This window comes from Remersonia thermophila, chromosome 2 (genome assembly GCF_042764415.1).
Source record: "Remersonia thermophila strain ATCC 22073 chromosome 2, whole genome shotgun sequence".
In the NCBI taxonomy this organism is placed as follows: Eukaryota; Fungi; Ascomycota; class Sordariomycetes; order Sordariales; family Chaetomiaceae; genus Remersonia; species Remersonia thermophila.
In genome coordinates this window covers 560,024-580,866 of record NC_092218.1, presented here as the reverse complement: position 1 = coordinate 580,866, position 20,843 = coordinate 560,024, and the positions used below count along the sequence as shown (strand labels likewise).

Genomic DNA, 20,843 nt, shown 5'->3' with positions numbered 1-20,843 from the left:
TTGGTTTCCACCGTTTGAAGCAAATCTTGGCTGGATGGGGGGGGGGGGGGGGGGATGTTTGGAGTATGTAGAAGGGAACCTGGGAAACCTGGCTGGCTAGGGACTTGGAAGTCTGCGGTCGCGAGATGTCGGGTACCAGGTAGCCTACTGTGTAATCCGTTATACGTACTGTGGAGTCCCAACACGACACGTGCCCTCCGAGAGCGTTACGGTATCATACGAGCTATCGTTACCAGCCTCACGACCTGGCCACCGTGGTACGTCCCGTGGTACGTCCCGTGGTACGTCCCGTGGTACGTCCCGTGGTAGGTACCTCAGGTAGGTTTCCCTGGCAGACCCCACACAGACGCTAATCCCTGGAAATGCGCGGCGCCGGGGGAATCGTCTTGGCGTTTCTGGCCCCCAGCCAAACAGCGGCGACTTGTCCCGCTCGCCTGAGAAAACGCTGCCCCAGATGCATCCCCAGGCCATCCAGCCTTAGGTAACAGTACGTACCTACACAGTAGTTACTCCATCCACCAAAGATGCATTGACCCTCCACCACCAACCCCCCCCCCTCCCCCTTTCCCCTCCCCCAACTTCAGCTCCATCCCAAGTCGTCTGGTCGGTTTCTTGGGTTGGTCGGTCAGATGAGCGGTGAAACCGGTTGGATGATGACGGGCTCTCATCCCTCTTGGCCTCGCAACGGCATCTGCGCTGATCTGTGCATGGCCGAATTAGGCATCTTTGTTGGATCGCGCTGAGCCGTCAACCTTGGCTTTGTTGGCGGCGCCTCTGACAATTCCCATGTCACTTAGCTACGGCGCTGCGGGCATGTGAGCGTCCCGAGTGCGTCATCCTGCATTGGCCCCATTTCAGCGCCCCCCACCCCCCGGCAAGCGCGCATACGAAAGGCGACGATCGACTGCCCAAACGGATGCGGCGCGCGCGCGCGCAAGCGAGAAGGCGGGGAGGCATGCCGCCCAGATCCGCCCGCATCCATGGGTGCCGCCACAAACAGAGCCCCGCGTGGGTTTGGTTGTTGGCGTGTCTGGAGTCCTGGTGTCTGCCCCGGGTTTCCAGGCTTCACGGGTGGCGCGTGGGTACGGCTGGTTGTACTGCGTATGGAACTACTCCATACGGTACTAGTTCGTGACTTGATGCTCGCCGGCGGACGCGGTGGAAATGGCTCGACTCCTCCCGGATCATCAGCAACGGTGGATCCGAATGCATCTCGGCGGGGCGCGTCATACGCTGTCTGCAGCAGCTGTGCAGCACACCCCCGACCTCCGTCGGTCGTGGTTGGGGGGAGACGCACCACCAAACAAAGGCCTCCGGTTTTCCATGTTCGATCCATGTTTCCGTGTTCCGTTGAACGCACCACCGAGTGGCGAGGAGTAATCTCCCCGTCGAGGCTTCAAACGGGAACATCCTAGCCAGCTCGACCCGGTGCTCCAGCGAAGCCCACGGTATAGGAAATGGTTTCCGAAGGGGACAAGAAGAAACCAGGGGGGTAACAATGTGATCCAACGAAACCCGCTTTGTCCCCCCTCCCCCTGCACACACAGACTTCCCTTGGCTTGTTGACATCGCGCAGCAAGAACGCGCTGGAAATCGATGCGCATTCTCGGGTTTTCCATCCCACCCCCTCGTCCACCACTACCACCACCACCACCACCACCACCACCACCACCACCGCTTTCCGTGCCCTGCCCCAAGCCTCCCGACCAGGTGCGCTTGCTGGACCCTGTCCTTGTTCTCATGACCTGGTCGCCCTCCTCTTGGGGTGCGTCTTGACTCCTGCTTGGCGAGGGGAACCGGCTAGCCCCACGCCCGTGTTGGTGCCGGCGCCCTCGCCGCCTTGTCGTTATATATTCCGATTCCTATTCCGTGATCCCTCCCTCTCTCTCTCTCTCTCTCTTCCTTCCACCATCTCAACACATCCCAACACCTTCTCTCCTCTCTTCCGCCCTCGTCCCGCTCCGACCTCCCCCTAAGCGCCGTCGACCATCGGCGACGGTATGGCCTCGCCAAAGCCCCAACGGTTTTGGTCCTCTCTCCTTCGGCGTAACCCGCCCAGCGATGGCAGCGCCACGCCCGACTCCGGCTCTGGCAACGACGGGCAGAAACGTCACAAGTGGAGCCTCGGCATCCTCGAGGATCCCGAAACCATCGAGGTCCCAGGTGGGTTTCTCTCGTTTCTTTTTTTCCCCATGCCGAATCCGAATCCGCTGTGCTAACCAACCAACCCCCCGGCGCAGGCTCCGTGTTGCTGCTGGCAGCGGATCGCAATGAACCGCTGGGGCTGAACAATGCGCCGGCGAGGACGTCTCGCTCGTCCATCGCGACGGGCGTCCTGACGCCGCGGCACGAGCCGCCTCCCGAGCCGCCCAAGAAGCGGACGGCCGACGGCAAGATCATTTTGGATCCCCAGCCCGAGGATTCGGCCAACGACCCGCTCAACTGGCCCTCCTGGCGCCGGGACCTGGCCCTGCTGTCCCTGGGCCTCTACTGCATGGTCGGCGGCGGCACCACGCCCATCCTGGCCGCCGGCTTTACCGACGTGGCGCTCGAGTACGGCGTCGACGTCCACGACGTCTCGCTGACGACGGGCCTGTACATGATGGGCATGGGCCTCGGCTCCGTCGTCTTCTCCCCGACCGCCATCCTGTGGGGCAAGCGGCCCGTCTACCTCTTCGGCGCCGTCCTCTTCATCGCCACCTCCATCTGGTGCGCCGCCTCCCCCAGCTTCGGCTCCCTCGTGGCCGCTCGCATCCTCCAGGGCTTCGCCGTCAGCCCCGTCGAATGCCTTCCCTCGGCCACCATCGCCGAGATCTTCTTCCTGCACGAGCGGGCCTTCCGCATCGGCATCTACACCCTCCTCCTGCTGGGCGGCAAGAACCTCGTGCCTCTCGTGAGCGCCGTCGTCATCCAAAACATGGGATGGCGCTGGGTGTTTTGGATCCTCGCCTTCGTCGTCGCCTTTTGCGGCGTCCTCCTGTTCCTCTTCGTGCCCGAGACCTTCTGGGACCGCGCCCCGGTCCCTCGCGCGGCCAAGAAGTCGCGGCCCAGCATCCTCCGCCGGCTGTCGTCGGGCAAGATCCCGGTGCTGAGCGCCTTGTCTCATCATCACCACCAACCGCAGCAGCAGCAGCAGCAGCAGCAGCAGCCCGAGGGCGTTTTCACGGACGCCCCGACGACCGCGGCCCCGACGGTCACGGCCCCGGCGATCACGGAGGCCACCCCAAAGACGTCGCGCGTCGGGTTTGTCGAGATCATTGACGACAAGGAAAAGGACCTGTCCACGTCCAGCGGCTCGTCCGCCAGCGTGTCGGCCCAGGGAGAGGGCGAAACCGCGCCCGAGGCACCCTCCGCCCCCGCGGAGACGGCTCACGCCCAGGCATCGCATCCCGCCAAGCACCCCGCGTCCCACGGCCGCCACCGCGACAACGCCGACGCCGAAGCCCAGTCCATCCGCAGCCATGCCTCAAGCCACATCCCCATGACGTACACCCACGCGCTGCGCACCGGACCGCCCCGCTCGTTTGCGCAGTCCCTCAGGCCCTACAACGGCCGCCTCAACAAGGACAAGTGGCACAAGGTCCTGGTCCGCCCGCTCATCCTCCTCAGCTACCCGGCCGTCCTCTGGTCCTCCGTCGTCTACTCGTGCTCCGTCGGCTGGCTCATCGTCATCTCGGAGTCCATGGCCGTCATCTACCGCGAGGGCGCCTACAACTTCAACGCCCTCCAGACGGGCCTCGTGTACATCTCGCCCTTTGTCGGCGGCATCCTGGGGTCCGCCGTGGCCGGCCGCGTGTCGGACGTGATCGTGCAGGCCATGGCCCGGCGCAACGGCGGCCTCTACGAGCCCGAGTACCGCCTCGTCATGGCCGCGCCCATCGCCCTCACCACCGTGCTCGGCCTCATGGGCTTCGGCTGGTCCGCCGAGGTCGGGAACCACTGGATGGTGCCCACGGCCTTTTTCGGCATCATCTCGTTCGGCTGCACCATGGGCTCGACCACGAGCATCACCTTTTGCGTCGACAGCTACCGCCAGTACGCCGGCGAGGCGCTCGTGACGCTCAACTTTAGCAAAAACATCCTGCACGGCCTCGTCTTCAGCCTCTTCGTCACGGGCTGGCTCTCGGACGACGGGCCCAAGATGGTCTACATCTGGATCGGCATCATCCAGCTGATCCTTTTGCTGTTTACGATTCCCATGTACATTTTCGGAAAGCGTTTGCGCATGTGGACGGTGAGGAAGAACTTTATGGAGCGGTTCTGATTGGTGGTTTTTTTTTTTTTTTTTTCGTTTCCTTTTTTTTTTCTTTTTTTGGGGATAACGAGCATACGTTGGTTTTTTTTTTTTTTTTTTTTGGTTGGTTGGTTGGTTGTTTGTTTTTTCTTGTCCTCATGTCGAACGATCATGATGGCGTTGGTCAGGAGTCGTCATGTCTGCGATGAGAAACCTGCTTGATGCATGCATGATGGGGGGGTGGTTTTGGTTATGAGCACAGCACTGGAGCATGAAGGATGGATTTGATTCTGCAACAATAAGAAGCAACAGTCCCTCCCTACTGTGTACACGTACCCGTCTATCTCGCCATCCATCCCATCCTTCTTCCAAGTGAAACAAATCCTCGTGGTTCTTAAACCCCGTCATCGTTCACGCAACTACAATACACTAACTAATAGCCATTGCTTTTTGACGCAGAGCGACACCGTATGAACAAGGGCATCCCTCGCACGGTCTGGTCTGGTCTGGCCGCTTGCGGTTTGCCCCTCTCTCCATCGCTTTTTTCGCCCGCCGAGCTGCCCCACCCACTCCATCTCACGCCGAGTCCAGTGTAACACGAGCGTAAAAAAGACGTAAAAAGTAAACAAACGCAATCTCATCGAGCTTGGGAAGCAGCGGATGGAGTCAGGAGCATGGCTGGAACGCTTCGTCGTCCTTTGAGCACCCTACCTCACCGCAGCGCCGCTTGACTCAAAACGACCCATACGCCCTCGAGGTCCGTACCCTAAAATAAAAAAGAACCCTCCCGTCATGGCCTCTCGCTCCATCCCCCCCCTCCTCGAACCCTACCTCGCCGCCGCCGCCGCCCCCAACGCCGCCGGCTCCCTCGTCCTGCTGACCAGCGTCCTCGGCACGAGCGCCAACTGGCTCGTCCTGCGCTACATCCAGGCCCTGCTGCGGCCGTCGGGAGGAGCAGGGACTGGGATAGGCTTCGGGGCAGCAGCATCCAACCCGGCGGCCAGGAAGGAGGAAGAGGAGGAGGAAGAGGAAGAGGGGGAAGAGGGGGAAGAGGGGGAAGATGGGGAAGAGGACGAGGCGGCGGTTCTCCTCGTAAGCTTCCTCCGCGACCTGGCCTTCTGGCGCGAGGGCCTGGCGCGGCTCGGGGTCGACCTCGAGGCCGCCGCGCGGCGGGGCAGGTTCGCCTTCGTGGACGGGCTGTGCGGCGGGTTGTTTGGCGGCTCGTCGCCGTCGCCGTCGCCTGCGCTAGGGCAAGGGCAAGGGCCCGGGCGGCCGGCGTGGAGGAGGCCGCTGGCCAGCCCCGAGCCGGGGGCTCTCTCCAAGGCGGTGCTGGACGCGGCGGAGCAGCTGAGGAACGGGCAGGCGAGGGAAGGTCGGGCTGGCCAGGCCGAGGCGGCGGACAGGAGCTCGGAAAAGAGGAGGACAAGGAGGAGGAGCGCGAGGGGGAAGAGGGTGGTGTTGATCGTGGACGGGTTGGACCTTGTCCTGGCGGCGTCGACGCCGAGGCCTCACGCGGCCGCAGGGGAGGGGCCGTTGGCCGTGGCCATGAAGGATGCGCTGATGGATCTCAGAGAGGTAATCATGTCTCTTTCCCTTTCCCTGACGCGGCCCCCCCCCCCCCCCCCCCCCCTCTCCTCCTCCCCACCGGTGTTGCCGGGGCTCGGCTCTCCCTGTTTCTTTCATGTCATCCTCGCTCAGCTCTGCTCTCGTGGGCGTTTAAACTTCCTGCGCAGAAAAGACCATCGAACGCTAACCCAGGCCCAGGCTACGCACGCCGTCATCCTCACCCTCGCCTCCGATTCGCCCCTCATCCACGCTCAGGAAACCCCCCTCGAACGACAGCACGCCTGGTTTGCCCTCTCCCTCACGCACGACGCAGATCTTTTGCTCAGCCTGCGCCCGCTCGACACCGGCGCGGCGCGGGACGTGAGCGGTGTCATCAGGATCACGGCCCGCCCTACGACGGCCGGGATCAGGGCAACGGCGGCGGCGCACGGGGACAGTCACGAGTGGTTGTACTATGTGGGAGGAGACGGCGGGGTCAAAGTGTTTGAGCGCGGGCAGTGAAGTGAAAGAATGGCATAGCGATATCATGGCGGGTAGTCTTGACAGAGGGTCCATCTAGATGCTGCGGCGTGCCGGGCAGGGCGTCCCCCCAACGGAGCTCAAGGTTCTTTTGCCGTCGCCTCTCAGTTCAGCTCCGCGCGCTGCCATGCTGGCGCCTGTCCGGTCGCGTCGGGTGTGGCCTGAATTGGTTCGTAGCTCTGGGTGTTCCTTCGCTTCCCTTCCCCCCCCCCCCCCCCCCTTCCTCCACCTCCCCTGCCGCTCCAACAACAACATACACACAAGACGTGCCCAGAAAGAAACAGTGTGATGATTTGGTCCCAAACGCTACGCCTTTTCATGACCGTTGCTGAATGCCTAGACCGTTGAACCGAGTCTCCCCGCGCGAAAATCATGCCATTGGTGATAGCAGCCTTGCAGCAGCGGGAAAGAGTTGCGAGGAGATTGGTGACGAATAATCCCTCCCTCCTCAGAGAGTGTTGGTGTTGTTCCCAGTTCCCCGTGTGACACCCGCTCACGCCGCGCCCGCCAGCAAGAGAAAAACGACCCGTTCCTATCCGTCTACGCCCATGTTGCCACACCCTTCACGTTTCGCCCGGTCCCCCGGATGTCAGGTATTTATGAAGAAGCGGCCGCGGTGGGGCCCTGGGCGCCCTTGGGAGTGCCGGTCCGGAAGCCGTTCTTGAACCTCCTCGCGACGGTGCTGAGGTAGCGGACGCGGCCGGTGCCCGTCACCTTTCTGCGCTTCGCCTTCTCGGACCAGTTGTCTGTGTGGATTCCGTGTCAGCGGGCGAGCCAACAGAACCTCGTCGGCGGGTGTGCTCGGCCATCAAAACGTACACTTGCGGGTCTTAGCGGCAGGGTAGCCGCACGAGGCGCAGGTCTTCTTCTGGTTGTGGAAGGCGCGGCGGCTGGAAGAAGCAGTTCGTGTCAATGTCCCGGTTCTCGCATCGCGCCGGTGGTGTTCGTGCCGCCTCCTCGCCCAACGAGCGGGCAGAGCGTCGCTGGCGACCCTCGGCTTGGGCAAAAAAGAGGTTGGCTCGACTTACCCGCAACGCCGGCAGAGACCGTGGGTCTTGGTGTGGCTAGAAACAGAGTCAGAACCTAGGCTTGCAATCGAAACATCTCTTCTTCTCCATGGGGAACACAAGAACGTACCGCTTGCCGAAGCTGGAGGTACCCTTCGCTGCAGCCGGGTGTCAGTCACCAGGTCCCAACTTCAAATGCGTCATCATCCATGACAATGTCCCCGAGAGAAATCCAATCGCCACGGAGAAAGCAACCGGCCGGAAAAGAAGTCGCAGAAAAGGTCGTCGGGCAATCTCGTGGTCGATCGACGTCGAACAGAACGGATATTTCGTCGAGGGCATCGTCTCGGGTTTGCAACGGGGAAGGCAAGAGGGAAGTTCACGTACTCATTTTGGCGGTGTCTCTACTCGCAAAATAATCAGCATCACAATCGAGAATCCTCGGACAAGAATCTTTGGGAGAGGGGGGGAGGTTCAAGCATACCTGCGTCGTCGTCGACAGGCGGATCGTTGTGGTGTTGAGGTTGTCGCTTCGCGGGTCCAAGGATCGCGAAATTTTGGGGGGGGGGGAATGTGTGGCCAAGCGGATTTCCTTGGTTAGGGCTGCGGGCCGGGAGCCACAATTTCAGCCTCAATGTGGCTGCCCCACCAGCCAAATCAGACCTGGCGCCAAACTGCCCGGCCCCACTCGCAACATCTCCAGCGAAAGCGGGTCCGTTGGACTTGCTACTGTGCAGTATGTACAAGCGCCCGCTTTATCTCTCGTCGCCATCCCTAATGGGCATGACACCGGGCCCAGGAAGACTGGACAAATGCAGGCGGTTCTTTTTCTTTTTTAGTTTCTCTTCATGTGAGGTTTTTTTATGGTCCTATGAATCGTACTTCCAACATTCACCTTATAGCTAGCTTGCTCCAGCACGAAGACACCGCAGCATCAAGGGACCAAGCCTTGTTCAGGACAGAATCTCTAACATACTATAGATGCACGCTACAAATTTTACTTTTTCTTCCGCACCTTCCTTCACAGCTTCAGCTTGCTAAACTCAGCCAGCGTCCTCTCGTAGTTCTCCTTGGCAGCCAGGGCGTCCGCCAGCTTCTTCTTCTCTGCCGTCACCACCACGTCGCTCGCCTTCTCGAAGCCCTCCCGGCCCATCAGCTCCTGCTGCTTCTGGATGGCAACGTTGGTCTTCTGCAGCTTGCCGTTGATCTTCTTGATCTCGGCGTCAATGTCCTTGATCTGCGTGCTGACCTGCAGGAGGACGGCCACGTCCGCCGACACGACGTACACGGCGCAACCCTTGGGCGTCGAGGCCTCGTCGGCGTCCGGACCGAGCAAGCTCAGCTCGGCAACGCCCTTGCCCGACAGCGTCTTGATGGCCTGCAGCTGCGCCGAGACCTTTTCCAGGGCAGCAGGCGTCGAGACCTTGATGAAGGCCTTGCCGTCGGCGCGGATGTTGTAATCGGCCGCCAGGGAGCGGAGGCCGCCGGCGCACTGCAAGCCGAGCTCGTAATCCGCCGCCTCGGTGGGGAACTCCAGCCTGCCGTCGGGCTCCGGGTAGGGGGCCAGCATGATGGTTTCCGGCCTGGTGCCAACGTGGTGCGGCACACGCTGCCACAGCTCCTCGGTGATGAAGGGCAGGAAGGGGTGCAGGAGACGCAGGGCGGTGTCCAGGCACCACCACAGCGTCTCCTGGACGCTGGCCTGCTCCTCGGGCGTGCCGTCGCTCAAGAGACCCTTGCTGTTCTCGATGAAGACGTCGCACAGCTCGTCGTAAAAGAACTGATAGGCGACCTTGGTGGCGGTCGAGAACTGGCGCGCCTCGAGCGCCTCGTTGACGCCCTTGACGGCCGCGTTCATCCTGTGCAGGATCCAACGCTCGGGCACCGACAGCGCCGCCGTGTTGATCTGCTCGGGCGGAACAAAGTCCTGGCCGAACTTGCCGAGGATGTACTTGCTCGCCTGCCAGACCTTGTTGCAGAAGCGGCGGTAGGCGTGCATCACCTTGATGTCAAAGTTGATGTCGCCGCCGCCCGTCGTGTACGAGAGCAGCGTGAAGCGCATGGCGTCGGCGCCGCACTCGGGGATGCCGCCCGGGAACGCCGTCTTCTGGTACTTGGTCGCGCGCTCCACCTCGTCCTCCTTGAGGTTGCCCGTCAGGAGCTTGGCGTGGAGCGCTTCGAGCTCGATGCCGCTGATGATGTCAAGCGGGTCGATGACGTTGCCCAAGGACTTGCTCATCTTGCGGCCCTCCGAGTCGCGGATCAAGCTGTGGCAGTACACCTCGGTGAAGGGCACCTCGCCCGTCAGCTTGAGGCTGAGCATGATCATGCGGGCGACCCAGAAGAACAGAATGTCCCAGCCCGTCTCGAGCATGCTGGTCGGGAAGAACTGCTTAAAGTCGGCGTTTTCGGTGTTGGGCCAGCCGAGGATGGCCATGGGCCACAGGCCCGAGCTGAACCACGTGTCGAGGCAGTCGGGATCCTGCTCGAGACGGAACTTCTTCCCGGCAAACTTGGCGTCGGCCTTGGCCTGCGCCTCCTCCGGCGTCCTGCCCACAACCCACTGAGACTTGTCGGTCTCGCGCCCCTCCTCTCCCTCAAAGACGACGCGGTACGCGGGGATCCGGTGGCCCCACCTAAAGCCCGGGTCAGCTCACCATGGCTCGCTCAGGCGCACGACAGGCGCGGATGCTTCTACTTACCAGAGCTGGCGAGAGATGCACCAATCGTTGATGTTGGACAGCCACCTGTCGTAAGATTTCCTGGCGCTCTCGGGGCTGATCTTGACCTTGCCCTCCTCGACAACCTTGAGGGCGGCCTCGGCCATCTCCCCCATGCGCACCCACCATTGAGGCGTCATGTACGGCTCAATGACGTCCTTGGTCTTCTCGCAGAGCGGGATGACCATGGCGTTGGGCTCCTTCTTGACGAAGAGGCCGAGCTTGGTGAGCTCCTCGACCACGGTGTAGCGCGCGTGGAACCGCTTCTGGCCCTGGAAGGGGCCGGCGTTCTCGTTGAGCGTGCCGTCCTCGTTCAGGATGTTGATGAACTCAAGGTTGTGGCGCTCGCCGAGCTTGTAATCGTTGAAGTCGTGGGCCGGCGTCAGCTTGACGGCGCCGGTACCGAACTCAGGGTCGACGTAGTCATCCTGGACGATGGGCAGGAGGCTGGCCAGCGGTTAGCACACGGGCGAAGGCGGAAGGGCAGGGGGGAGGGAGCGCATCACTGACCGGTTCGTAAACGGATGGCGCGCGAACTTGCCCACCAGGTGGGTATACCGAGCATCGCCGGGGCTCACGGCAATGCCGCTGTCGCCGAGCATGGTCTCGGGACGCGTCGTGGCGACGGTGATGGTCTCCTCGCTCCCGTCGATGGGGTACTTGAAGTAGGTGAGGACGCCGAACTCGACCTTGCGGTCGTAGCCAGGGACGTCGAGCATGGTGCGGCCGGTGATCTCCTTGTTCTCCACCTCGAGCGAGCTGAGGGCGGTCTGGAGATGGGTGCACCAGTTCACCAGACGGCTCGACCGGTAAATGTAGCCCTCATCGTGGAGGCGGCAGAAGGTCTCCATGGTGGCGGCGGTCAGGTTCTCGTCCATGGTGAAGGCTTCACGCGACCAGTCCATGGACCCGCCCATGAGCCTCTGAGCCTTGTTGATGCGCTCGTGGTATTCGCCCTTCCATTCCCAGACGAGCTTGGTGAACTCCTCGCGGCCGAGCTCGAGGCGCGTCTTCTTTTGCTTCTTCCAGAGCATCTTCTCCACCACGGACTGCGTCGAGATGCCGGCATGATCGCAACCAGGGACCCAGAGGGTCGAGAATCCCCTCATGCGGTGCCAGCGGATCAGGGTGTCCTGAAGCGAGTTGGCCAGGGCGTGGCCGCAGTGGAGGGCGCCCGTGACGTTCGGCGGCGGGAGCGGAATGACGAACCTGCCGGTCTCGGGGGTCCGCGGGGGTTGCGGCTTGAAGAAGCCGCTCTTCTCCCACCATTGGTACCACGCCGCTTCGACGGCGCTCGGGTTGTAAGCTTGGAAGTGCGGGTGGTCAAACGGCTGGATCTTCTTCTTCTCGCCGGCAGGTGTCGGGTCTTGGTAAGGAGGGAGGGACGGGGTCTGGGCCTTGGGCGCCTTCGGCGCGGCGGCGGCGGCGGCGGTGGCAGCGGACTGCTGGGCCTGCTGCTCCTTGAGCTTGGCCTGCTTCGCGGCAAACTTGGCCGCCTTGTCGGCTTTGGCTTTCTCCTTCTTGTCTAGAACCCGAGCGGCCCGAATCTGTCAGTGTCGTGGGTGGCAAAAGACCGGGCCGGACCGCAATGTCTTATTGTTGTTTTTTTTTTTTTTTTTTTCCTTACCGTTCTTCTTGGCCGTGGCCGGGTCGGGGGCCGGAGCCGCAGCGGCGGCGGCGGCGGCGTCGGCGGGAGCGTCCGGAGCCATGGTTGCTGGGGGTTGCAGAGAATACAATCGAGGCGATGGCACAATGAAGAGCGTGGGAGGACGTCTAAGTATCGTTTCCCGTCTCAGGCCAGCCAGTCGCCGGAATGAACTCAGCATCCAGGTGGTTTGGAGGGGTCAATGGGACCAAAGAGGGGCAGGGTGTGACTCTTTTTCTGAGGGTCCCTCATTTGGTGCAGGAATTTCGGCGCCGCCCCAGGAGGGGTCAATGCATGAGTCAATTGGGGCAGGCGGCGCTTCCAGCAGACCGGTCCGGCGGAGTCTCCACCACGGCACGGGACCGGAGCTGGAGTTGACACCACGCTCCGTTTTCACGGTTTCCAAGTTCGGTGGTTGTTCCCGCGGTCGTGGTTCCACGATGGAAGCATCAAACAGCAAGTCTCAACCGGCTTCATCTTCCGATCAGGTACCTTTGGCATCCTAGCTTGGCTTGTCTTTGGGGGCTGGCATGGGCCGCTTGTGTGGGGGGGTTGGATTGCGTCCCATTCCCCTGTGGTTTTGTCCGATCTTTGCCTGGATCTCATCCGCAAAAATGCCATCGTGACTCTCCAGCGTTATGCAGTCATGAAAGCTCAGGGTTTGCCATTGGAGGTGACTCGTCCCATTCTTCGTTCGGCAGGGGATGAGTTCCTGGTGGTGGTTCCTCGTTGGCTCAGCGTTGTATCCCCTTCTGAGACCCTCATCATGAGCCATCAAGCATCTTTCAACTTGTCGGGCGTGGTCAGCTGAGGTGAATCAGAACCTTGCGGGTCAGGTTGCAGACGGAAAGACTCGGCGGTGCGGGAGGGTAGGGGCGTACCGTGCGGAACGGTACGCATACGGAGCTGGCTGGGCTCGAGCCAACCGGAGATGCGGGGATGCCCAGCTCGGGAAGACAAGGTTCACCAGCGCGCGATCCCGCGCTTTGTCAACGCCGCTGTGGACGCCGGCCGACGCCTTGCTCTGCTGTCGGGTCCGTCCGATGCTGATCTGCCATGCTCTGCTGAGCATCCCCTCGCTGCGCCCGGCACACGCCAATGAAATCATCGCCCCAAATCCGGGGTTGGGAGCCCAACGTCCCCTCTCAAGCCGAGCACGACTTGTCCCAGCGACCGCGACGTCAGTCCCTGTGAGCAAACTTGCGCGGGTAAGACCACCCGACCGCATGGCCCCTCCCCACCTGACGTGTGCGACTGTGCAGCTTAGCGTTATCGGCTCGGACGGCCTTGCGCTCCTTGGACCTTCGACCCATTTCAGCCCAGCAAAACTCCCCAGCTTTCATCCACCACCTTGACGGCGATCGCCCTCATTCGCGACCTAGAATTACCGCCCGGCCATTTACTCAGCAGCTTGTTCATCCAGTCGTATCATTCTTTCGACTCCCAACCACTTACAGGAATGATCAGACGCACCCCGACATAGCACTCGAGCCGTCCGCGCAACCGTCTCTGTCGTTTTGCCTCTCGACGCCGTCATCAAAGAGGATTGGGCCCCGAAGCCTTTACGATGAGGCCTCCTCGAATCGCCATACTTGTTTTCTTCGCTCTCACGGCACTGCTCCTCGTCTATCGCGCCATCAGCGCGAACCGCTTATCTGATGCGTCGGGAATACCGCCAGCCTCGCCGGTGAAGAAGGCGAGCGCCGGCTCGACGCTCTCCTGGACAACACCCTTCTCGATCCTCTTCCCGCCAAACGCGGCTATCAGCTTGACCGATGACAACGCCACCTTCTTCCCGGCACGGCCTGCAGCGTTCGGGCCTCCTCTGCCCTCCGAAGGGCTGAGCGGTCAGCTCTGGGTGGGCAGCACGTTTTCCGATGATGTTTTCCACGAAGGCGAGGGCGATGGCGAGCTGGGCTGCAGCGACATTCCAGGGTGGACGGATGAACGCACCGGGCTCGGCATCAAGACCGTGGCGGAGAGCATGCGTGGCGTCGAGACGAGCCCTCTCGCGCTTTCGGCCAAGGGGCCCAGGTTACATCCCCTGGACAAGGAACCGGCTCTCGGCCGGAGGTTGGCGCCAGACAAGCTGAGCAAAAGCAAGCCCAAGGTGGTTGACGACGGGACGGACGATCATCTGTTTCAGGGCTATCAAGAGACATCCAGCTCCTTCAGCGATAGACCGGCGGGCTCGGACGCGACCCATGCCGACATCCAGTCGATGCAAGAGACGGCCGAGATCAAGGGAAAGATCGTTTTGATCAGCCGTGGTGGCTGCGGATTCTTGGACAAGGTCAAGTGGGCCCAACGCCGCGGCGCCATTGCCCTCATCGTTGGCGACAACCAAAAGGGAGGCCCTCTCATCCAGATGTTTGCCAAGGGCAACGCCGAGAACGTGACGATTCCATCCGTCTTCACAACTCGCACGACCGCTCATCTTCTCTCCTCTCTGTCGCACCCCAGCGGCCGCATCGAGGGCGTCTCTGGCGCCACCGCGGAAGCCCTGCGGAAGATCCAACAACAAACCACAAAGCCCAAGAGCGCTAAGAACCCCAAGAAGCAGATCCCTTCGGCGAGGCGAACGGCCAAGACCTTAAACCCTGGCGACGCGAGCTCTCAGCTGAAGAGGTCTTCTCCGTCCGACAAGAGCCGGAAGTCATGGTTGTTCGGTTGGGGAGACGGGCAAGGCGCTTCGTCTAACGCGCATACCCGCCCGTTGGATGACGAAGTTGCCGAGCTGGGCCGGGATGGATTGGTCGGGACCACCCAGGAGATCGGCAAGAACTCCGCCAAGGGTGCCGGAGCAACGTCAGCGGATGGCCGTTCCTCGGATGCTCCGACTGACCGCCTCGGCACGTCCGTCAAAGCCACAGACAAGTCAGCGAGCAAATTCGCGAACTTCCGGGGCGACCGGAAACCTGCAGGGGGATCCGCCGCGCCGCAGACGGGAGCCTACGAGCCTGCGGCCGATGATAACTTTGTCAAGGGTCATGGCAAGTCTCAGGTCTCGGGATCGAACCGCGGATCCTCTTCGGGGAGCTTTGGTAGCAGCCAAGGCTCGGGAGAGGAATCGAAGGACACGATCCACGAAACCCAGAGTTTTTCAACCTCAACTTCTGCATCGGAGTACGCAGATCCAGAGGATGATGAAGAGGAGGTGGTCCGCGAAGGCCTCTGGGTCACCATTACACCCACCGGGAGCGCCAGCCCCTTCTTGGATACGCTTGTCATCCTCGTCATTAGCCCCCTTGTGACGTTGTCGGTTGTGTACGCCCTCCTCATTCTCCGAGTCAAGATCCGGATGCGTCGGTGGCGAGCGCCGAAGTCGGTGATCGATAGACTCCCAGTGAGGACGTACCACACGGTCCCCTCATCATCATCGTCGTCGTCGCGGACCCCGACTCCCCGTAGCGCATCTCCAACGACGCCGCTGCTCCAAGATGCCCCTGGGTCTCGCGCGGCTGATGATGGGTCGCGGGGCCGCCGCGGCACCGAAACCGCCAGCCGGCCGGCCCGCCGTCAGTCACCAGAGAAGACGTCGCGCGGGGGAACCAGCCAGTGGAAGAAGTACATGGGAAGACAGGTGGAATGCGTGGTCTGCCTGGAGGAGTACGTCGATGGTGTCAGCCAGGTCATGAGCCTTCCCTGCGGCCATGAGTTCCACGTCGAGTGCATGTGAGTTTTCGCCTCCCCCAAGCCCCAGGTCCATCTCTCCTTTTGAAGGGGAGCCTGCTAACAATGAACACAGCACGCCCTGGTTGACCACGCGCCGCCGAACGTGTCCGATTTGCAAGAGCGACGTGGTCCGGTCGCTGGCGAGGGCGGGTAACTCGTCAGAGCCGACGTATGAGCCGTTCCGCGAGGACGCCGATGAAAGCAACGGCGAGAGTCCCGACTCGTTTGAGGACCCGAGGGGATTCTTCTCGCCGAACCAGGCCGATGACCTCGAACGGGGGCCTTCGTTCACGCGCGGCTCTGGACACAACTGGCCGGCGCAGGCCGGCCGGAGCGACGCCTTCTTGGGACCGCTGGCGAGCCGGCTAACTCGGTTCACAAGCGGAGGCTCATCGTCTCGCTCGTGGCAGGATCAGGGAAGCTCGGGAGAACGGGGCCGTTAATGAAGTCGGAAATCATGTTTGGGAGTCCTCTGTCAAGCCCGCCCACAGGGAGGGCGTGGGGTGGTGGCCTCGAGGACACCCGGGTGCACAAGCAATGGGCGGGCGGGCAACTTTGCGTTTATTGATTGCATTTTTGAACGGGTATACGGCACCATGGCGCTCACTGGGTATGGATACACCAACAACATGGCGCTTGGCGATTGGGTGGATTGGCTGGACCACTCTCGCTTTTGAGAATGTACATAGGGATGATGATGGTGATACCTCCTCTTTTAGTGTTTGTGTCGTGATCCCCCGAGGGATCTTAACTCGATACCACAGTCGACGATCCGATCGGGCTCTCGCATTGTGAACTGCGCCTTCGGAAGCCCTGGCGAGCTGATCAGAATGATGTTTGGTATGTACGCAGTAGTGAAGTGGTGAGTGAGGGATGAGGGTCGGAAGTGAAAACCACCAATGCCAATCACCTCGCGCACCGTGCGGAATTTACACTGTCAACCCAACCGCGTCTTGGATCGCAACTCCCAGGACGAGACTGAGCCATCTTGCTCAAGGCTTCCCTCTCTTCTTGTTGGCTCTTTCTTTCGCCAAATTTTGCAGAATTTTCTCCGTTGAATGTTGAATTCTGCATGAAACGGGTGGATGACGAGTTGTTGTTGTTTCTCATCAACGGCCGAGGGTGTTTTGTGCAGGAGCGCGAGGTCGAGACTGAAAGGCGGTCATCCGCTCTCATCTAGTGAGTGCTTCCTCTCACTTTGTACGGCAACAAACAGATAGAATAGGTTGCTCACCAACAAAACATGATAGACGGTTCTTCATTGCAGCATTAGCTCGGCCGTCTCAGGGGCCGCATCTGTCTCGCCATGTTGCGGTACCTGTCACCCTCCAAGATCGCCCTCCTGGCCATCATCGAGTTCTACATCGAAGGGGCCCTCGGAAACGATGCCATGATCCCAATCATCGACTTCCTCACCGCCCACCTGCTCGACAGCAGCGTGGGCAGTTCGCTGGCCGCCCCCGCGGATCAATGGCGGCGGGCCGAGAGCGCCATCCGCCTCGCCGCCTCCATCCACCGCTTCGAGGAGGTGCTGGCCGCCTTCCCCGCCGTCGACCGCCTCCCCGGCCGCAACCTCTGGGATCGCCTGCTCGAGAAGCTCTGGGCCATCGACTCGCTGCACGCGCTGCACGACTTTTTTGACGAGCTGCCCAGCCGGTGCCTGGCCAAGACGAAGAAGGAGCTGCGCGAGATGGCCGAGCGCGGCGAGCCGCCCCCGCCGCCCCAGGGCGTGCGCCTCACCGTCAACTCGCCGTTTGGGAGCTTTGTCCGCAAGGCGCACCTCGAGTTTGCCAAGCTGCACTTTGACCACGTCGCGGAGCTGTGGAAGGCGTTTGTGCGCTACCGGCAACCCACGGCGGCCTACTGGCGGCGCCGCAACCCGAACCACGGCCGCCTTAGCTTTGATGCCGTGCTCGAGGTCGGCCAGGGCGAGTGGGGCTCAAAGACCAACGACGTTGCTGTGGCGGCGTACGGCCGCATGCTGTTGGCGGATGATCAGGACCCGGCGCCGCCGGTGAGCGTCGACGATGTGGAGAGCTTGTTGGAGTTTCAGATCGAGCAGGTGCAGCGTGAGTCGTCTCTCCCACGGGCTCTCAGGATGGAGCCTACGTAGGCTGGTAGGGAGAAGGGGACAGCAAGGGCTGACGCGGAGCAGGGTACGGAACCCGAGTCCCGCAGAACGTGAGGAATCAGTTCCGGCAACTCATCAAGAACTGCCGTGTCACGCCGAATCTGAGTCACTACCTCAAGTTCGTGAACCGCCCCCCTCCCCTCCCTTGGAGACCGTGGGCAAGAGGGAGCGTATGCTGACCGAAGCAGCTTCACCGACTCATGGAGGTCAGGCGAGTTCCCGTCGTCGTTTGACGACCTGCACAGGTACTTTGACTACACCATGCAGAGCCGGGACCGCCTGTTCTACCAGTACGCCCTTCTCAACCTGGGCATCGTGCAGTCGGACTTTGGGTGTCACAAGGAGGCCGTGGCCACCATGCTGGAGGCCATCGCGACGGCCAAGGAGAACCGGGACACGGCGTGTCTCAACTTTGCGCTGAACTGGTTCTTCCAGCTCTCCCTGGCCCATCCGCATCTCGTCCACAGCCTGGAGGACAGCAGCATGCTCGGGAGCGGTAGGGAGCTCCTCGCGTTCCTCCGGACCAAGGCCAAGGAGACGGGCATGTGGATTCTCTGGAGCTCAGCCCTGCTGAGCGAGGCCAAGCTCGCTCTGCTCAAAGGGGACAGCATCTCGACCGCCGTCGAGAGCATGGTGCGGTGCTACCACGTCATCGCGGAGAAGAACGTCAAGAGCATGATCGGCCCGCACCACGCGCTGAGCATCGAGCTCTGGGACCGGCTCGGCATCGCCGCCATGTCCGCCATCACCAACGAGGTCTTCCTCCGCTGCCACGCCCGCACCTCCGTCTACGACGACCGCTTGCGCCTCACCTGCCGTGTTGCCGGCGCCCTGGCCAGCCGGGGCCGCTACGACGAAGCGTTTGCCCGGCTCGAGGCCATCGACCCAGACGCCCTCCGCTCGGCCCGCGCCGAGCAGTACTGGCGCCTCTGCCGCGCCCTGGTCAAGCTCCGTCGCGACCTGCACCGCAACGACCTCGACTCCGCGGACGCTCTTCTCGCGCAGCTCTTGCAGCACGGGCCCGAGGACGTCGAGCCGGGCATCGTCCTGCTCGTCCACCTCCTGCACGTCGAGGCCCTCGCCCGCCGGGGCGACTTCGCCGCCGCCCTCGCCAAGGTCGACGACCTCCTCTCCGCCGCCGGCTCGCGCACGACGCACGCCTCGCCGCCCGAGAAGCCGAGCGGCACGGCGGCAAGCGCCACCACCACCCCGACGGGCGCGACGACGGACACGCACGCCCTCGTCCGGCTCCTCCTCGTCAAGGTCCAGCTCCTTTCGGCCACGGGCAGCCCGGAGCGAGGGTTCACGCTGGCCATGCGCGCCGCCAGCCTCGCGTGGCGCGCCCGCCTGCTCGCCCTGCTGTGGCAGTCCTGCGGGGCGCTCGCAGGGGTGCTCAACTCCCTGGGTGAGTTTGCGGCAGCGGAGCGGTTGCTGGTGGCGGCGCTGCCGAGGTGTCTCGAGGCCGAAGCCGTGCACGATGCCGGGTTGCTGTTTAGCCACTTGGCGGATGCGAGGGTGGGCTTGGTGGGGGCGATGAGGAGGGATGGGTATGGGCGCAAGGGTAGCGAGGTGGGCGTGATGCTGGCCAAGGCGCACGCGGCGCTAGACAGAGCGATGGAGTGCTTCGCAGCCATGGAGGACGCGGGGAAGCAGTGCGAGATGTTGGCGAAGAAGGCGGCGTTGTACAGGGCTGAGGGGGACATGGTGAGGGCAGAGCAGTGCGCGGAGAGGTATCTTGCGGTGTGGCAGGAGGAGGTTGGCGTGGTGGGAAGGGGTGGCGGGTGATGGATGGGCTGTTTGGGTTGGAGGAGAAGGCCGGGAGCATGACTTGTCGAGGTGCTGTGCTTCCAGGTGGGGGATATCCGACCGCTGTCAGGAGATGGGCAATTGATGTCAACGTCTTGTCATGGTGGTCCAAGGTGGAGAGCTAGCAAGACATGTCTGCATGCTGGGGGCATGTATGTCCTTCCAGGAGGATGCGTGCACAAGGAACACGAGAGAGGCTGCACACACAGACACACACACACACAGACACACACACACAAACACACGCAGACAAGATATCTGTCTTGGGCTCTTCAACTCTAGAAAACTTTCGCCGTCGGGGCTCTCTGCCTTCGTTGGCTTTTCACACCTTGGTTCTTTCTCTACTGTACATCCCCAAGTAGTCGTCTCTACCTAGCCCAAGAAAGAATCATCTACCTCGGACTTATTTGGTCTTGTCCTTGTTGTGGTAGTTGACCTCCTCGTTCCAACTGTGTTGGGCATATCACGTTAGCATCAAAACAGACGTCTCTATCTCTCTCTCTCTCTCTCTCTCTCTCGCGAGCCGGGAAATCCGAAGCTCGATTTCCCCCAGGATGCGGAGTGGGTACGTACAACAGGGTCTTGTCGCCGTCACCCCAGGGGAAGTTGCGGGTGCGGATGTTCTGGAAGGGGTACTCGACGCGCTCCTCGAGGGGAGGGAGGTGGGACCAGTGCTCCCAGTGCTCGTTCCAGAGAATGTAGGCGTTGGCGCCGGCGAGGAGGAGGGCGGGAGGGATGCCGCTGCGGGGGAGAAAAGAGGTTTTTGGTCAGATTTGCGAGCTCATTGCACGGGTTGGGTAGGATATCAAAACGGCGTTGGTGACGGATTGGTGGGTGCAATGGGCGGGCGAGCAAGCGAGCCTGCGTGCGTGCGTGCGTGCGTGCGTGCGTGCGTGCGGGTGGAAGCCTCGTGTCATGTCCCCAGCCCGTGTCCGTTCGTCCCAGAGAACAAAGCAAGGTTCCAACGCACGTGGCCGGACGTTGGGCGATGCGACGGGGACGGGACGACGGCTTTCCCAGCCCAGCCTTCTGCCCACGAAAACCACGCACGACGGGAAAGAATGAGAAAACGGGGAACCGGAGACGACATACTAGAGGGAGATCTTGCGCCAGAGCTCTGCTGCGACGTTAGCATCTCGGGGGGCTTTTGTCGACCGAGGGGGCCGGAGGCCGGGAATGGCTCACCAGTCGTGGCACCGGCGTGCTCCTTGATGTGGCGGCGCTCGCGGACGAAGGCGTTCTCGGTCTCGGTGGTGGCAAAGCGGCGCTGGGCCTGGACGCGGGCCTGCGCGGCGAGGCGCTGGGCGGCGCGGGCGGACAGACGCTGCGCGATCATGGCGGGCGGGTTGGTCGTCGGGGCTGCAGGCGATGGAGGGGTTCTGTTGGGAGGGTTCGACGACGGGGCGGTTGTGAAGCTGGGACGGGGTTAAACGTTAACGGAACGGAGAGCTCTCTTTCCAAAGGCCCCAGAGATTGGCGTGAAGCCATTGGCCCGCCTTCGAGGCCGAGGCCCCACCGAGCAGCCAAGCAACGCTGGTCG

At 62.1% G+C, this 20,843-nt stretch overlaps 7 protein-coding genes across 7 annotated transcripts; 4 read left to right on the top strand and 3 right to left on the bottom strand.

Moving 5' to 3' along the window:
* Positions 1-2,000: 2,000 nt before the first annotated feature.
* VTJ83DRAFT_1608 (uncharacterized protein) lies at positions 2,001-4,264 on the top strand (the record flags this gene model as incomplete). The annotated part of the gene is made up of 2 exons (XM_071007786.1): positions 2,001-2,163; positions 2,241-4,264. 2 exons carry the CDS (start codon positions 2,001-2,003, stop codon positions 4,262-4,264), a joined length of 2,187 nt encoding a protein of 728 aa, XP_070868148.1.
* Positions 4,265-5,026: 762 nt separating this feature from the next.
* On the top strand, positions 5,027-6,301 carry VTJ83DRAFT_1607 (uncharacterized protein; the record flags this gene model as incomplete). Its single annotated transcript, XM_071007785.1, has 2 exons — positions 5,027-5,809; positions 5,999-6,301. 2 exons carry the CDS (start codon positions 5,027-5,029, stop codon positions 6,299-6,301), a joined length of 1,086 nt encoding a protein of 361 aa, XP_070868147.1.
* A 615-nt stretch (positions 6,302-6,916) lies between these two features.
* VTJ83DRAFT_1606 (60S ribosomal protein eL37) lies at positions 6,917-7,717 on the bottom strand (the record flags this gene model as incomplete). The annotated part of the gene is made up of 5 exons (XM_071007784.1): positions 6,917-7,065; positions 7,139-7,209; positions 7,348-7,383; positions 7,457-7,484; positions 7,714-7,717. The coding sequence occupies 5 exons, from the start codon at positions 7,715-7,717 to the stop codon at positions 6,917-6,919; spliced, it is 288 nt and encodes a 95-aa protein (XP_070868146.1).
* Positions 7,718-8,347: 630 nt separating this feature from the next.
* On the bottom strand, positions 8,348-11,872 carry VTJ83DRAFT_1605 (uncharacterized protein; the record flags this gene model as incomplete). The annotated part of the gene is made up of 4 exons (XM_071007783.1): positions 8,348-9,962; positions 10,029-10,493; positions 10,557-11,571; positions 11,674-11,872. The coding sequence occupies 4 exons, from the start codon at positions 11,870-11,872 to the stop codon at positions 8,348-8,350; spliced, it is 3,294 nt and encodes a 1,097-aa protein (XP_070868145.1).
* A 1,386-nt stretch (positions 11,873-13,258) lies between these two features.
* VTJ83DRAFT_1604 (uncharacterized protein) lies at positions 13,259-15,809 on the top strand (the record flags this gene model as incomplete). The annotated part of the gene is made up of 2 exons (XM_071007782.1): positions 13,259-15,366; positions 15,440-15,809. 2 exons carry the CDS (start codon positions 13,259-13,261, stop codon positions 15,807-15,809), a joined length of 2,478 nt encoding a protein of 825 aa, XP_070868144.1.
* Positions 15,810-16,672: 863 nt separating this feature from the next.
* On the top strand, positions 16,673-19,282 carry VTJ83DRAFT_1603 (uncharacterized protein; the record flags this gene model as incomplete). Its single annotated transcript, XM_071007781.1, has 3 exons — positions 16,673-17,435; positions 17,522-17,615; positions 17,686-19,282. The coding sequence occupies 3 exons, from the start codon at positions 16,673-16,675 to the stop codon at positions 19,280-19,282; spliced, it is 2,454 nt and encodes an 817-aa protein (XP_070868143.1).
* Positions 19,283-19,706: 424 nt separating this feature from the next.
* On the bottom strand, positions 19,707-20,639 carry VTJ83DRAFT_1602 (uncharacterized protein; the record flags this gene model as incomplete). Its single annotated transcript, XM_071007780.1, has 4 exons — positions 19,707-19,752; positions 19,877-20,044; positions 20,396-20,420; positions 20,489-20,639. 4 exons carry the CDS (start codon positions 20,637-20,639, stop codon positions 19,707-19,709), a joined length of 390 nt encoding a protein of 129 aa, XP_070868142.1.
* Positions 20,640-20,843: the final 204 nt, after the last annotated feature.